The sequence below is a fragment of the Silurus meridionalis genome, chromosome 27 (genome assembly GCF_014805685.1).
Source record: "Silurus meridionalis isolate SWU-2019-XX chromosome 27, ASM1480568v1, whole genome shotgun sequence".
NCBI lineage: Eukaryota > Metazoa > Chordata > Actinopteri > Siluriformes > Siluridae > Silurus > Silurus meridionalis.
In genome coordinates, this window is record NC_060910.1 from 7490067 (window position 1) to 7506659 (window position 16593).

Sequence of the window (16593 nt, forward strand, 5' to 3'; positions counted from 1 at the left end):
GAGAGATGAGAGACACGCTCTACAACACTGACTATAATTATAAACAGTATGAAGTTGTTCGTTAATAACAAAATATATTTTATGTTGAAAATACTATGGTCACAGTTACAATCTTTTTCTTAACAGAAATAGTTTTTTACATTAATGGAAACAACATGGCAGTCAATGCACATATAAATTAGTGGCGATAACGAATAGTCTAAGAATCAATACCTCGATAGGAGGAACTTGATTCACCTACAAATCTCTTTCTTTAAACAAGTGGTTGGCTACATGGCATCTGTTTGTACATAGTTCTTTTGAATGGTGATCTTTGATATGTTTCAGAAATGAAACAAAATTTGAATAAAAATGTTTAACACATAAGTCCAGACATGAATGTCTGGGAGATTCTGTACAGGTATATACAGTACTGTTCTAATTTCGTTCTGTAAATGAATTTTTGAGTGCTTTTTAATTCATTGATGTTATGCTGTACTTACAGTGTGTTTACATGGACAATTTAGCCGATATGATTTGATTTGCAGTCGTGAAATGCGAAACCTGTTTGCAGTGTGGCCTTTATGCAGTTATTTATTTGTTGTTGTTTTTTTTTAGGTTTATTGAGCCAAAATGTGTAAAATACATTTAATTTTATATCTTTGTGTGATGTTCTGTACATCATGGCTTTAAAATGTTATGAGGAATCGTTTTATGACTACCTGGTGTCATCATCATCATTGTCTAGCCCAAACGAACACACACACACACACACACACACACACACACACACACACACACACACACACACACACGATTTGACTATCAGTCAACTATAAAACTTCACAATTCTGATTCGATTATGTAAATTATTTGTGCATAAAATAAATAAATACAAACATCTTGGTACATAAAAAAAAAAGATCAGGCCTATTTCTAGATATTTTAACTTTTTTTGCTTAAACCTTAATGTTCTTGTTCTATTTGCTAGTTAATTTTTCTCATGGAATAAATATATGCTTTTATTTCCAGAACAATGACATATAACTGCCAATAGAATAAGAAAATTTCAAACATAAATAAAATACCAACAATAAGGGTCATACTGCTATTATATCAATGTAACTTACTAACACTAACTACTTGTTACTCTCTAGCAGATTACTTACAACCTCTGGTTGCTATGACAACATTGACACTAAAGGCTTCATATCACCTTGTAGGTACATTTGGCTCAGATTATATATCCTTTGACTGATCTGCAATCGAAACAAATCCGTGTATGGCAGAAACAACACATCTGCTTTTGTGTCACGAGTCACTGTACCTCCACAGTAACGGCGTCAGCTCGGGCGTGTGTGCTGAGGGAACATTTCTCCAGATCAGTACTGATGGATGAGCTTCTGTCCACCGAGCCCTTCCCCCTACTGAGCGCCATCTGGAAATAAGAAACAAGAACGAGGCTAGATAAAGATGGCGAATGAATCCAGCAACAAGTCGATTTGACGTATAAGTGGTTATTTAGGAACCTGTGGGATTTGAAGTGATGCGTTTGAATACAATGCAAGCAATTACCCCCAACTATAAAAACGAAATCCATTTAATTCAACGTCGACATTTTTCTTAAGGGATCAAGGACACGTCAATAACCCAAAGCATTCAAAGAATCATCCAGAAGAGCAGGCTGCTGCATGGGCACTGATCTGTCAATAACGTGACGCAGATCCTCCTCCTCAGCTGCAGCAGCACTAACAAGCTCATTTCTCTTTTATTATTTGAACACTTCGCTTTGGTTTTATCCGATTTAGGATTTCGCATGAGCAACAATTCACATTAGTTGGATAGGCATGCAACATTTACAGCATTTCCAACGTTTTCTAGACCGAGAGATAGGGAGAGTGTTAGAAAGAGAGAAGAGGAAAAGAGTATACAAAAAATGAAGAAGAAAGGAGAAAAGCATGTGAGAGAGAGAGAGAGAGAGAAAGAGAGAAAACAGTGGGAAGAGAAAAAAGGATAAGACATATCTCAGTAGAAGGAGCGAGGAGAAAGAGAGCAAATAGCAAGTAAGAGAAGGAGAAAGAAAGGAAAATGCAAGAGAAAAGAAATAGAGCAAGAATAACGGAGTGAGAACTGGAGAAAGAAAAGAGAAGCGAGGTAAAAGAGGGTGTGAGGAAAAGATAGGAAAGAAAGCCAGAGAGAAGATGAAGTGAGAAAGAAAGTTGGAGAGAAACAAATAGGGACAGATTAAGAATGAGGAGTCAGAAAAAGAAGTGTGGACAAGAGGCAAAAGGGGAAAAAGTGAGTCAGGGAGAAAAAGACAAAGAGAGAGAGAGAGAGAGAGAGAGAGAGAGAGAGAGAGACAGCTGGAGATATTAATGGTAATTTATGGGCCGAACATCCTGTGATGACCTCAGCCCCTTTGAATTTTCCTGCCCCTTCTGCCCCAATCCACCCCCAATCCACCCCCCCAATCCGCCCCCATCCACACCACCACTTTCCAACAGATTACACCACTATCACACTCATTTACAGCTGGAGCTCTCAAAGTCGTGAAGCAAGCTAAACAAAAACTGTCCTTGTTTCTTTCTTTCATTCTCTCTGAATCTAAAAAAGAGAAAGAAGCCTCAAAGATGCAGGAAGGAAAGAAAAGAGAGAAAGAAACCAAGCGAGAGAGAGATTGAGCAGAAGTGTGACAAATGGTTGTGGCTATGCACATCTGGCCTGGCCGGTGTGTTTGTGTGTGTGTGTGTGTGTGTGTGTGTGTGAGGTGTGGGAACGGGCCTATGTGCCTTGTGCTTTAATGCGTGCAGTGCCATCCGAGAGACTTTTGAGCTGCTGGAAAGAATTACAGGTCAACACATGCGTTCCTGCCTGCAGGCTTTGGTACCTGACTGCAGCGTCTCATCCCACAGCAGCATGTTTACGTGAAACGAAAACACCACAAACGCACAATCACACACTAATTGGTGTGTGACGTTGACGTGGTATGCACTTCCTTTTGGGAGGTGGGGCGACTTTTTAAATGCCCTTTGGTCACGTTGCAGACATGGCAGGAGAGAAAGAGTTACTGTTGTTTGAGAAATATATATTATTTCTGTTCTAATGTACTATATTTTACTATTTCACTTAAATTCTTCACTTAATTTCAAATACATGATTCTTTTTTAGCTGTACACATATTTACAGTATTTGTATGCAGCCCAGCTGCAATTGCTTTAGCAAGACAAATGTAAAATTTTTGTCATGCCGATAAATCACACTTAAATTGAAAGGCAAAGAGTGTGTGTTTGTGTGTGTGTGTGTGTGTGTGTATGAGAGAGAGAGAGAGAGAGAGAGAGAGAATGACCATGCAACATACATTTTACATACTAGAATTCTCATTTAGTTGGCTGCAATATTAACTTATTAAAATTTTTTACTTGATTTTTTTTTTTTTATTCTTTTCTACTGATGCTTTGGCAATAATGTACGATAGCGATCATGCCAATGAAGTACTTTAAATAAAATACTATAGATAGATAGATAGATAGATAGATAGATAGATAGATAGATAGATAGATAGATAGATAGATAGATAGATAGATAGATAGATAGATAGCGTGTGTGTGTGTGTGTGTGGAGAGAGAGAGAGAGAGAGAGAGAGAGAGAGAGAAAGAGAGAGAGAGAACGTCAGTAAAGGACTCCCTGCCATCTACATGACTGAACAGCCAAATAATCTGAATATTCACAGCATGAATACATCAGTCTATTCCATGTGCTCTACACACCTCATTATCATACAACCTGATCAGCCTGAACTTTATTATAACAAGTTGGCATGCAAATGATTGCAAGCTTGATCAAAACTAGGTCACACACTGCAAAGAAAAGACTGTAAGTGAATATCTTGAACATGTTCATCTAGTATTTCCTCAAATGTAGAGATTACAATAAATAAAGACTATCAAAAGTGGTCTGACATCTGTTTTTTTTTTTTTTAAATCATACAATCTAGTAATACCATTAATAATACATTTCTGTATCTTGTAGCTTGAAGTGAGTAGGAGCATTTAAAAGCAGAATGAATAAGCTTATATTTTTAAATATATTAAACACATAAAACAGTACACTACATGAACAAGCGTTTCTATGCATGTATGACAATGTCCCTGTGGACAAAGCAAGCTCCAAGTGTACATGGGGTAGATCTTGAGTGCCCTGCTTTAGAGCTCTGACCTCAAGTCTATTGAACACCTTTGGGATGAACTGGAACCCCAGACCATCAGTACCTGACTTTACTAAATGAGCACAGATCTCCACAAGCACACTCCAAAATCTAGTGAAACATCTTCCCAGAATTGTGGAAATGATTATATCAGAAAATAAGGATTGTATATGGAATAGGATCACACACATGATCAGGCTTCCACAAACATTTGTCCACATAGTGGTTCAAAAAACACAAACTATGGACAATGATACAATGCTATTTGGATGAGAACATCGTTTTAACTAATTACGGATGCCAGATTTAAAAAAGTAATAATTCTAAAGTTAGACTACATTTAATGCATATTTTCCCATTATATTGCAGTCACTTCAACTGATATTAATAGTTTAAAATGATTAAAATGCCACGATGACCATATATACTGTATATGTTGTAGCTGATAGACACTAGTCATCACAATCTACATTTGTAGACATTATATTTATTAACTAATGTGTTTTACACAAACACCAAAACAAATTTGAATATATTTTAAGCTCTGTCGCTGGTGGGAAGAGGCACAGCTTTAGCGAGGGCAGAGGGATTAGCATTAATAGCAGTAGGGGAAACAAATCAATAAAGGATTTTCCTCTTCAGTTTGCTGTGTGTAATCATGTTTTTTTTTTCTCCCTTTAAAAGCATAGATCTCGTTTTCGGGCATCTGCATAGCGTGTAGCTCATTAAACCTAAATGTTATGAGTGCTCTTTTTATATTAGTGTTTTCTTTAAAGTGCCATCTTGCGTTTTCCTGTGCTGCAAATTGTCATTTAAAATTGCAATTTTTCTGTCATGGATTTCACTTTTTTTTTTTTTTTTTTTTTTTAAGACTGCAGTGCAATTACATGTTTTTTTGTTCTGACTGACACCAATACAGATACAAAGATAATATCATTCACATAGTATTAAGCAAAACAATCTAAGTGAATCAAGAATGACTGAGAAAAAGAAAGAAAGAAAGAAAGAAAGAAAGAAAGAAAGAAAGAAAGAAAGAAAGAAAGAAAGAAAGAAAGAAAGAAAGAAAGAAAGAAAGAAAGAAAGAAAGAAAGAAAGAAAGGATGGATAGATGGATAGATGGATGGATGGATGGATGGATGGATGGATGGCAGAACAGCAAGTGTAGTCTTTAACGAGGTTCCATGAATTCACAAGCAGGCAATGCAGGCAAGGTCTCTCCAAACTTATCTACAAAGGGGCAGTTTGGCTGCAGGCTTTTATCACAGACGAATAAAAGGCACACTGGATCAGATGGGAGGCTAAGATGAAATGAACAACAAATGGAATCAGGTGTGGCTTCTGCTTAGTTGAAATGAAAGATGTAGGAGAATGCATGGATATACAATATGGTATATGTGTATATGCTATTAGAACATCCCATTCAACATTCAGTCCCCATTTACCCCATAATAACCTCCACTCTTCTAGAAAAACATTTCACATACATAAGCTTTAGTAAACCAAACCATGTGAACCATATATTCATGGAGCTGGCCTTGAGCAAAGGGGCATTGTCATGCTGGAAAAGGTTTGGGTCTCCTAGTTGAAATGAAGTGTAAATCGAATGCTACTGAATCTATATATTTGTGTGCCTCGAACAAGGCTGGAGAATTCAGGTGTCCCAATGCGTTTAGATAAAAATTCATTACATATAACCCACACAGAATCTGGCCAAAGTTAATAACACACACACCCCTTTCTCATACAACATTAACCTTGTGACCAAATACTAGCACCTTTCAAACACATCGTCCTCCCTTCCTCCGTACTCTGGTACAACAATCTCTGTCAGGAGCCTGATCTGGTTCTCTAAGGATATATTAACTTTGATGATAATGATAATGGCAGGCGCTCTTTCCAAGACATAAAAACAACCCATTCTCTCCCAGAACGTCAATAATATTTTTATTTACAGATTCATATTAAACTGGTTTTTATTCCAGGCTCAATTAAATCCCCTTTGGATGCTTATTTACAGATAATCCATTAATAAAATACTTATGTTTGTATAAAAGTTTTCCAGTTTAAGGAAAGTCAGCAGTGAGGGAAAAGGTAGCTGCAGTAGTGGATCTTTCATGGCACAGGGTCTAATTTATTGCATTTTTTTAAGCTCATCTGCAAATCTATTTCAAGCTCAGCCACAAGGAATGTACTACTCCTTCAAAAGCCTATCAAATGTGCTGTCACTTACATATGGAATAAAAAAAAGTGTGTCATGGTGATACACATCGATATCAAGCTTTGGTTACAACCCAATTGTTGATTTAAAAGGAACACAATCATGTCCTAAAATGCCTTATTCCGTTTATACTGCAGAAATGTTCCAGATTACAAGTTTGACACATTTCTTTCTCATAGCTATTAACCATGTTGTGTAATATCTGCAAGTAAGGTCCTGTTATCACTGCGGCATGCTACAGAGGAATAGTCTCAAGTTTCTCTTAAAGTTACTTCAGAGTTAAATACTCTATCTTTAGAGTTTTCCTGTGAGAAATACCATCAAACATTGATGCATCTCCTCACTGGAAACATCACCGACATCAAATATCATGCATGTTTTCTATTAATGTTTATACGGAACATCCAAAATACAGGCAAGGCTTGTTATTATATATAACGAAACTATAACGTGTTTGAATGAGCTAATGAATATAAACCTGAGCTTCACCTCACTGCCAGCATTAATATTATAAAAGCTGCTGTGAAATAGTACAAATCTTTAGTTTGTCTGAGTAAAGAATGACTCTGAGGATAATACAACAGTGAAGTAGCTGATGAGGAATGTACAGTCTTTAGTACCTTTTCAACCGAGAATGGCTGTTCATTACAGAGGTCCCAAGAGGCCATGCATTATAGGTTTTTTTTTTTACTTTCTTGTTTTCACGCAATCACAATCTAATTTTCTCATGATCTCGACATAAACATCGTTTTCTCATGAGCAGTACTTAATTTTTCCATGTTTCTGGCTTAAGAGCATGTTCATGAGGCAGCAACATCGCAAGGCAGCGACCCTAACCCTGACCATTTGTGGCAGCAGGTGCAGGAACAAGAGCTCGTGAGAAAACAAGAACTAAATACATGACCTCTTTAAACTTCTGTAGTTTGGTTTTCCTTATACATTTAGTTTTTTGGCTGGTCGACTACGTTTTTGTGGGTCTTTGTGAATTCATTTGTTTATAATTCAGGGTTTCTGCAGGTTTCACTAAGTCAATTTTAAGACTTTTTAAGACCTTTTTAAGACCATTTAGAATGAAATTTATGACATATGTCACGACATCAAAACACAGTGTTAGCGACTGGCCTTAACCAAGCCCTGAATTCTTATTTTTTCCAAGCCAAGTATCGCAAAACCCCCACCCTATAGACGAAAAATAAAATATGTTTTATGTCTGTGGTACATTCCAAGAGAGATTCACGCTAATATCAGAAAGCTGATTGGCTGTTGCATGTCGGTCTCGTTTGTAGTTGTAATACGTACAGCGAATTATATTTTTACTAGCGAAAGAACTTCAACATCATTCTAAAGTGCTGCATGAGCATTAGAAGGAGCATTACATAAACATCGGAAAGTTAATACGTATTTAAAATTATTTAAGACCTAACACAGCGAATTTAAGACTTAGGTGTCAAAGTTTTTTACTTTTTAAAATTTTTTAAGACCAAGCGGAAACCCTGTAAATACATTTGTCTCTAACCGGAGCAAACAACCAGAAGTACATGGAGTTTTATGGAGCACGGCCTGTATTATTGTGTTTTATTTAATCAGGGGCACTCGGAATTGAGTTGGAAATCTGTAACTGTCTTAGCATTTGTACAGAGAATTCCCATAATTATAATAATAATAAAGAATTACAACACACTTCAGAGGTCCTGGATCAGCAGTCTTACAGTCCACTACCAAGGACTAAACATCTGGATTTCACAGAAAAGGCTGCTACAGGCTGCTCTTCCAACGGACACTAAAAAAGCAGAATGTGCAGAACCTCTGCCTGCCTTTTGAATCAAAACATATCATCTGGTGAACAGTATTAGGGAACAGTGCCATCTAGGTAAATAAACACTCACTACATCCTAGAGGGACTGCTGTTCCTGGGGTTCTATTAAATCTTTGGGTTTGAATTGTCCAAGACTCTCTTGATGTGTACAGACCTGGTAATTTATGACACTAATGCTGGCCAAAGGCACTAAAGTCCTAGAAAGGAAAGAAAAGAACAAAAAAAGAACATCACCCAGCATTAATTAAATAGCCAGTAGCTAGATCAAAAGTCCAAGCTGTGGAATCGTTTCTTTTCCACTTAGTACAAAGAGTCATCTGAGATCAGCATTCTTGTCCAAATATAAAATAAATAAATAAATGAAAAAACAAAGTGCAACCCCAGCTGCTGGCCGAGTCGACTGGTTTTAAACCCGTACATCTCAGATGTTTTGTAAGCCTCGGCTCTTGCTTTAATAGGATTCCAGAACAATTTGGACATCGCTGGAGGTCGGCTTTTCCCTGGCACAGCGTTAAAAGGCAGCGCTGTAATCCCTGACCATGCAGATTTCAGGAAATTGTGTAGTGTTTTCCAAATCCTTTAATCAACTATTCCCAATGTCCAATGTCTTATCTGAACGTAGCAGCTGGGCTGGTGTGATGTATCTCCCACCACTGCGTTAGAAGAATTTAAAAAAGCATCGCTTTATAGAAAGACGAAGCACTGATCCACATACGGCATCCACAGTGCTGCGTCTTCTGTTTTTTTTTCTATCGTTTGGGGTTGGGTTGTTTTGTATTTTTGGCTGCAAAACTTATTGGACATTCAGTGAGCAATCAGCGAACGATTTGTAATGCGTCTCAGGTGGCCTTATATTTCCAAGAGGTATCGTTTGACATTTTGTGTGGAACCCTGCATGCAAACATTTGGTAACTTGTACACGATTAGGGCACTGCACTGGGAGAGCATGACTTTCACATCAGACACAGAAAGAGCGTGCGAGGGAAAAAACATGAGACGGAGAGAGTGAAGGAGGAAAATAGAGATGCGATCAATAAACGGATACATTAGAAGATGCCATGGGACTGGCTGAGCATGCGCATATGGGACAGCTCACATTAGCCACCGCAGGCCAAAGCCAGACAGGCAAAAAAAAAAAATCCTTCTCCTCTCTTTCTCCAGCTGAGTACTGAAGCTTAATACAATTGAAGAGATACCATCTTTATCTACATCCTAGCAAACCTGACAGAGCAAAAGACTGTTCATTTAGTCCAAAGCCCAATAAAGTGTCCGACAGAAATTATGGTCTTAGCTTAAGCCATGCACAACAGCACAAGCTCAGAGCTTGTATCCAGAAAGAAATGCACCCCTGGCTCTGAATGGATCTTCCCCCCCTTCAGCCGCATGAAAAGTGAACATGGCTAGCAATAATCCCAGCAGGAAGTCCTACAGACATGACACGTCCAGTGCCAAAGCAGTGCGCTTAATTAGTGAGCAGGTTCCGTCTAGGCAGCCAAGGCCATGACCTCCTCCAGGGGGAATAATGAGCCAGGCAATGTTTGGGACCTCGGGTGCGGGAGCCCAGCGCTGATTGCGGCCTCAGACGTGCTAAACTGACAGATTGGGGTGACCGGACAGTGAACCGTACACTTGGCAAAGCTGAGTTGCCACCCGAGCCATGGGTTGGGCGAATCTCTTGTTTTGTGTCGCCTTTTTGTTTCCAGGCAGGAGGTGCATTCCGAAAGGACTGATGGGGGAAGGGTTCATCAGCACATGCTAACTTTATTTCTCGTGTAGTTTGGCGAAACTGGGAAGCACAACATAGCGTCGGAGTGAAATTTCTAAAGGGGCCGGTTGCTTTTTCGGCAAATGTATCTAAATAACGTTGAAGAACACGTGACAGGAAGCAAAACTAAATGGACTGTGAGATTGCCTGAATGTGGGGGAAAATAAGCTTTATGAGTTGCTCTTTCAAAAATCGGTGGTTTGCGGAAAGATAAGTGGTGAGGAAAGAGTGTGGAGAACGCAACAGGGAACAATTTTATTCGCCGCACATTTTGGGTCCAAAGTTCAGAAATGGAAACCAGATTCGAGAAGAGATTCCAGGCAGGAGATATTTGCAATTAGCATAGGACTGGGTGGACTTTAATTGAAATGCTCAATGAAAAACAAACAAACAAACAAAAATTGGAAAAAAAAAAAAAAAAAATTCCATGCCAAATCTTAACATGGTGCACTTTACTTTAATAATATTTTGGCTTCCTAAGCTATTTTATTTATATATATATATATATATATATATATATATATATATATATATATATATATATATATATATATATATATATATTTTACCCAAAAAATAGCAGTAAAGATACTTTCGCCTGTATCAAACAACATACCAGACCTTAGTATATTTGGATTTAGTTTTCACCAAATGAGGCAAACTGTAGCCTGTATGTGGTATAACTTGAATTCCAAACCATAAACAGGAGTAAACAATAATTCCACCTTCTAAAAAAAATGAAGGAGAGGTAAAAGTAGTTTTTGCTACTGTACAAATCCACCATCTTTAATTACAATATAAGGAGCACAATTCAGAATTTGTATACTTACTTAAACTAACTACACAAACTCTGTGCATAAACACCAATTATGACGATGTGGTTTAAAAAGTCAGGTGATCTCGTTTAGGCAAACATTTTAACATTGAAGTGTGTGATGTATACATCTCATAATGTGTAATTTAAGGATAAAGTGTTGTGTACAGTGTGCTTGGAAAGATTGCGGAAAGATGTTGCAAATAAGAGAACATTAAAGTAGCTGTAAATACGTTCGTTCTTTTATAGCTTCCTGTCCTTATATCCAAGTCTTACGTCGTTTCCTCAGAAGGAGGAGCTAAGGAACAAGGAAATGAAACAGGCAGGTTCAGCTAAAGAACCGAGGAGCACCCAGTGGCACTAATGGAGCTCACTGTTAGCTCAGAGGAAAGCTGGAGAGTCACACGATGGTGTGAAGTTGCTGTTACAGGTTGATCCTGCCACCTGCTGGTAGCTGATTTCAACTTAAAGGAGGGAAGTCTTTTCTTAGAGAACTAAGTTTGAGCTGGTGAACCGTCACATAGAGGAGAAAAATCCATCAAGGTTTTCACACTAGAAACTTCACAGAAAACTAAATGTCACCACGTCTTTCTGTGATTCAAAACACTACAATTAAAACCAAAAACGAGGAAAGGATATCCTGTTATCTTAAATGTCTACCAAATTTTCACACTGAGATCATTAGCATAGAATCAGCTGCCTTTAGAGTCACCGTTTTAAAAATACACACAAATACATGATAAAAAACATTTGTGTTACAATGATACTGAATCTATCTATCTATTAAAATATTTAATTACGATTAAACGCATGATCAGCATTAGTTAAATTATAATTAATTGCAACTTAATTGCACATTTTTATCTGTTCTAAATGTACCTTAAATTAATACATTTCCAGTTTTTATTTATGCAAATGTATGTTTATTATTAGTAAGACCAAATTCAACATAGAGCATAAAGACAGAAAACATTTGCAAGAATATTCTAAGTAATTGAATTTCGTAAATCACCAGGTTTCCACACGGACGATTTTAATTGCCGGATGTGTGCACCATGACCGAATTTGGTGCAATTTTTTTATATTTATGCATATATATATATATATATATATATATATATATATATATATATATATATATATATATATATATATACATACATACACACACATACATACAATGTGCAAAACCGGCAAAAATTAAATCTCCAAAATAAATGAACATAGTTTCTCATTTATAATGGAAACTAAACAACGCTATTCATCCACTGCAAATGATCCAAAACACAGCTGCATGACTTGTGTTCAATCTGCCCAAGTTCTCCCACACCACCCCACTGCGCTCCCTTCACTGGCTTCCAGTAGCAGCACGTATCAGATTCAAAACACTGACGCTTGCCTACAAGGCCAAAAATGGTCCCCAAAAAAACCTCAGAGACCTCATCACACCTTACACACTACACCACACTATCTGAGATCCTCCAGCACTGCTCGACTGGTACCACCTTCTCTCAGAATGAGAGGTTAGTATACTTTAAGGCTCTTCTTTGTTCTGGCACCGAGGTGGTGGAATGAACTTCCCCTAGAATTCCATACAGCGGAGTCCCTGACGATCTTCAAGAGACGGTTAAATTCAAGAGTTATATTTATATTAAGTTTGTAATCTTGCGTACCAGTGTAGATTTATTCATTGCTAGAGATTCAAAGCACTTTTGAACGACGCTCTGGACAAGGGCGTCTGCTAAATGCCACAAATATAAATGTAAATGTGTTTGGAAGCTGTAGAATTAAATGTTCCCTTCACTGTAACTAGGAGACTCAAATCTGTTCCAGCATGACAAAACCAGCTTCATGAAGATCTGCTTTACATGGGGTTTGAGTGGAAGAGCTCGAGTGGGCTGCTATAGAGCTCTGACCTCAAACCTACTAAACACCTTTGGGATGGATTGAAACACTGCACTCCAGGCCTCCTCACCTCACCTTCATCAGTACCTGACTTTACTAACACGCTTGTGGCTAAAAGCGAACAAATCTCCACAAAACTCCAAAATCTAGTGGAACCTCTCCCCAGAATAGTCAGGGGTATTATAACAGCAGATAGGGGCTGAATGTGGAATGGGAAGATATTTCATATTATTATATATTTCCATAGTTCAATACAAATTAAAAATATGTGCAATACTACATTTTACTAATTAAATCTGTACTTGTCTGTGCAATAATACTCAATTTTTTTATTTTTCTATATAAAAGTGTATTTAACCGTTTATTCATTTTTATTTATAAAAAAAAAATATTTTTTCTTTCTTTTTTTTTTAATGTGCAACTGAAAGCTTCTGTCACCAAAACAAATTGTCAATGCAAACAAACTTGTCAAAAAAGCTCTTTATGATTGTTATATATTATTTTATATAAAATAAATAATAAACTTGAAAAATATCTGTCAGGGTCTATAAGCACCTTTCATTAGTGTGGCGTTCATCTGTAATGGACCCACAAACTTTATAAGATGTAGGCGCGCGCGCGCACAAACACAAACACACACACACACACACACACACACACTTATTTATTATTTCCCTTAAACATTATTCCTACACAAGTATAAAATTCCTCATTATAAACGTACATCTAATTACATCTAATGTTAGTTATACAATAAAACCGAGACTTTATCCAGCTATAAACTATGTTTAAAATGTTTAAAAGGAGCTTTGATGGAAATCACAATAGTTCGGAAAACTCACGGTAAAGTTGTGTGTCTGATGTTCCTGATGCTCCTGGTTGCTATATGAAACCCCACCCCTGCAGCTTTCAGAATAAAAGCGTTGGTTTCTTTAAAGCATGTGATTAATCATATTCAGGGCATGTTGGTTTAGGAAACTAATCAACCTCAGGGTGATGGGCACAATGTGGTTCATTTTGCAAAACTAACTGCACTTCCTGTGTTTAATTCATCTCATATGGTAGTTATTAATTTTTTGTGCAATCAAAATAAAAAAAATATGGGACGTAAAAATGTCATGTAGAATATTCGTAAGACAGGTTAGTCCGTCTTTCCTCTAGCTCAAATTTCAGCTAGACAAAGAAATTGTCAGGTGACTCAAAAACCAGCATTGCGGAAGTGTCCTGTCATGAAAACTAGCAGAGGCCGGAAGTAACGAAGTACAAATACAAAATACAAATAGCTGATTTTTCTTATCAGTACTTTAATTTACTATGTATTTTTTGGACAACATTTGACCTTCACTAATTTTTGACACAAATATCTGTACAGTAAAACCCCGTTGGACGAGCGTAATTAGTTCATGAAAATTGCTAGTAGGTCCATTTGCTCGTACGTTCGTGCTAATTTTCCCTTATAAGAATTAATGTTAAAGCGATTGAATCCGTTCTGAGACCTCATTTGATCGCTTATTTCTGCACTGAAAAAGTATTTAAAGCCAATTTTTACAAACAAATACACCGCAAATTACTGTATCGACATCAAGAAATACATTATTACTAATAAGATAATACAAATACTGTAATAAAAATAAAGATAAATGAATAAAAAGAATTCACTACTTTGACCTTGAGCTAGACACCCTATACTGCTGACTTAGGTCATGAGTACGCACACCACGCTCGTACTTTTCCACTATTTCCTTCTTGGTTTTAATAGTAATTCTATTTACTTTCTTTTTCCCAGCACCATCACTGATTTTCTTGGGAGACATTTTTCAAGATTTCTAGTGAAATATAAATATACCACTATAAAATTTTGCAAGCAGGGTCGCTCGTATCTTCGTTTGCTCATACAACAGAGTTTTACTGTACTTTCTTCTTCTTAAATTTTCAAACCAGATTTGTTAGTTTAGTTGTAATCTATTTGGTGACATGATCGATACTATTTAATTGCGTGCCATTTTTGTAAACATGACTGAGAACAGAGACATTCACCTGATCATCATCATCTTCTCTCTGCTTTTGTTTTATATGGTGGATGTTTAGCCTGAATACATTCATTAGATAACAACATTTAAAACTCTTTCATATTAATATATATAAACTTTCTTTCAGAAACAGCAGATCATCCGCATGTTCGATTTGGCACATGTTTTTACGCTGGATGCCCTTCCTAATGCAACCCTCCCCATTTATCCGGGCCTGGGACCAGCACTAAGAGTGCACTGGCTTGTGCAACCCTAATGGCTGGGGTTGGGTCCCTGACCGGGGATCAAACCCGGGCCGCAGCGGTAAGAGCGCCGCATACTAACCACTAGACCACCAGGGAACCTTTTCATATTAAGATATATAATATATATTAATATGATGTGGTCCAGTTACCAGCGTGACACTAAAACAGCTAGTAGTAATGGCTACTTTTTACATAAGTACATGTCAGAACCCAAACTTCTTTACTTTAACTTAAGTCAAAAAGTATAGTCAATACTTCAACGTTTAAAACATGAGTACGGTATCTGTACTTCTACTTGAGTGAAGGATGTGTGTACTTTCATTTCTGTAGGCAAATATCTTCATGATATTATTCATTACTACTTATTATTTATTATGTTTGAACTAATTTTTAATTTTCAAATGACCATTTCTTTTTTTTTTCTTTCTTTTTTTTTAATACTTTTTTTTTTTCAGCAGCATTACCTGTCTTTAGGATTCAATTAGTGAAATGTATTGATCATTGATTATTTGATACCTACAGTATATTAATATATCATAATACCAACCAATAGATTACAGCTGTAATTGTAAGTTGCTCAATGGTTAAGGCTCTGAGTTACTGATTAGTAGACCAGGGGTTCAAGACCCTGTTCCTGCTCCAGAGGGCTGACCCTCCACTCTCACCTGGGAAATGTGAAGAAGGAATTTTTGCTGTGATCTCTGTTTCATTTGTGGCATGTTTTTTCTTTAAATGTGTATAATTACTAATTACTAAAACACAGTACCTCCGGAGCATTAAATCTGAGGGTGTTAATTTCAGTGTAACATACATGTGTGGAATAAACATAGAGTTTTGTACATTTAAATTCACAGTGAAATAAATTAGTCACTTCTTGTTTTCCATTTTAAAATCAATATTGATGTAAAATGTGTTTCCTGTGACAGGAACCCTGAAAGTAATGTTTTTAATTGGATAATTGTGATATTTTGTAGAGGAAATCTATGTTGATATCATTGACATATTTGTTGAATTCCATTATAGTATCATCGAAAACAACACATCATTTGTATTTTAATTAAAAAGTGTGGGAATATTTAACTTTCAGGGCAGGCGAAGTTGGAAGTGAGTAATAAAGCTTGTAATATAAACAAAGCTTTGGTCTTCTGGTTTCTTCAATCACAGCTGGCTCCTTTAACAGCTCTGCATATGGATTGTGTTACACACTGTTTCTAGGTCACCTTGTACAACAGTGTGCGCCAAGTTAATAAATGTAAATCTACACCACTGCTTTTCAATGGGAGAAACAATAAAATTGGAAAATGTTGTCAAAATTATTGTCTCATCAACTGCCTCTTACTTTATTCTGCTCTGTTTACTGACTCCAGGCTTCCTGTGTTTATATATTTATTTATGTATGATCTTGTATGTATGAGTTGTTGTTATGCTGGCTTGACAGGCATTGTACTGTTTTTATTTTATGCTTCTTTTTCTTCTTCTAGTAGTTGTAGTAGTAGTACTAATAGTATTAATAGTTATAGTTGCAGTTGTAGTAGAAAAAGTAGTAGTGTAAGTAGTTCTATTAGTGGTAATGGAAGTAGCAGCAAAAGTAGTAGTAGTAGTAATAGTAGTAAGAGT

General features: G+C 36.8%; 1 protein-coding gene across 8 annotated transcripts in view; it reads right to left on the bottom strand.

Annotated features, from left to right (window-relative positions):
• The window catches only part of LOC124381017, a 73625-nt gene extending 59949 nt beyond the window's left edge, over positions 1-13676 (bottom strand). For 7 of the 8 annotated variants that reach the window (XR_006924764.1, XR_006924765.1, XM_046842382.1 and 4 more), the window contains exons 1-2: positions 13544-13676; positions 1307-1417 (exon numbers count right to left, since the gene is read on the bottom strand). Coding sequence is in view for 6 of the 8 variants with exons in the window: in XM_046842382.1 (XP_046698338.1) it covers positions 1307-1417 (111 nt within the window). In the remaining 2 variants the exon portion in view is untranslated. Of the gene's footprint in view, positions 1-1306; positions 1418-1554; positions 1758-13543 lie in introns of those variants that run through there. The other variant, XM_046842379.1, reaches the window with a different exon arrangement.
• Positions 13677-16593: the final 2917 nt, after the last annotated feature.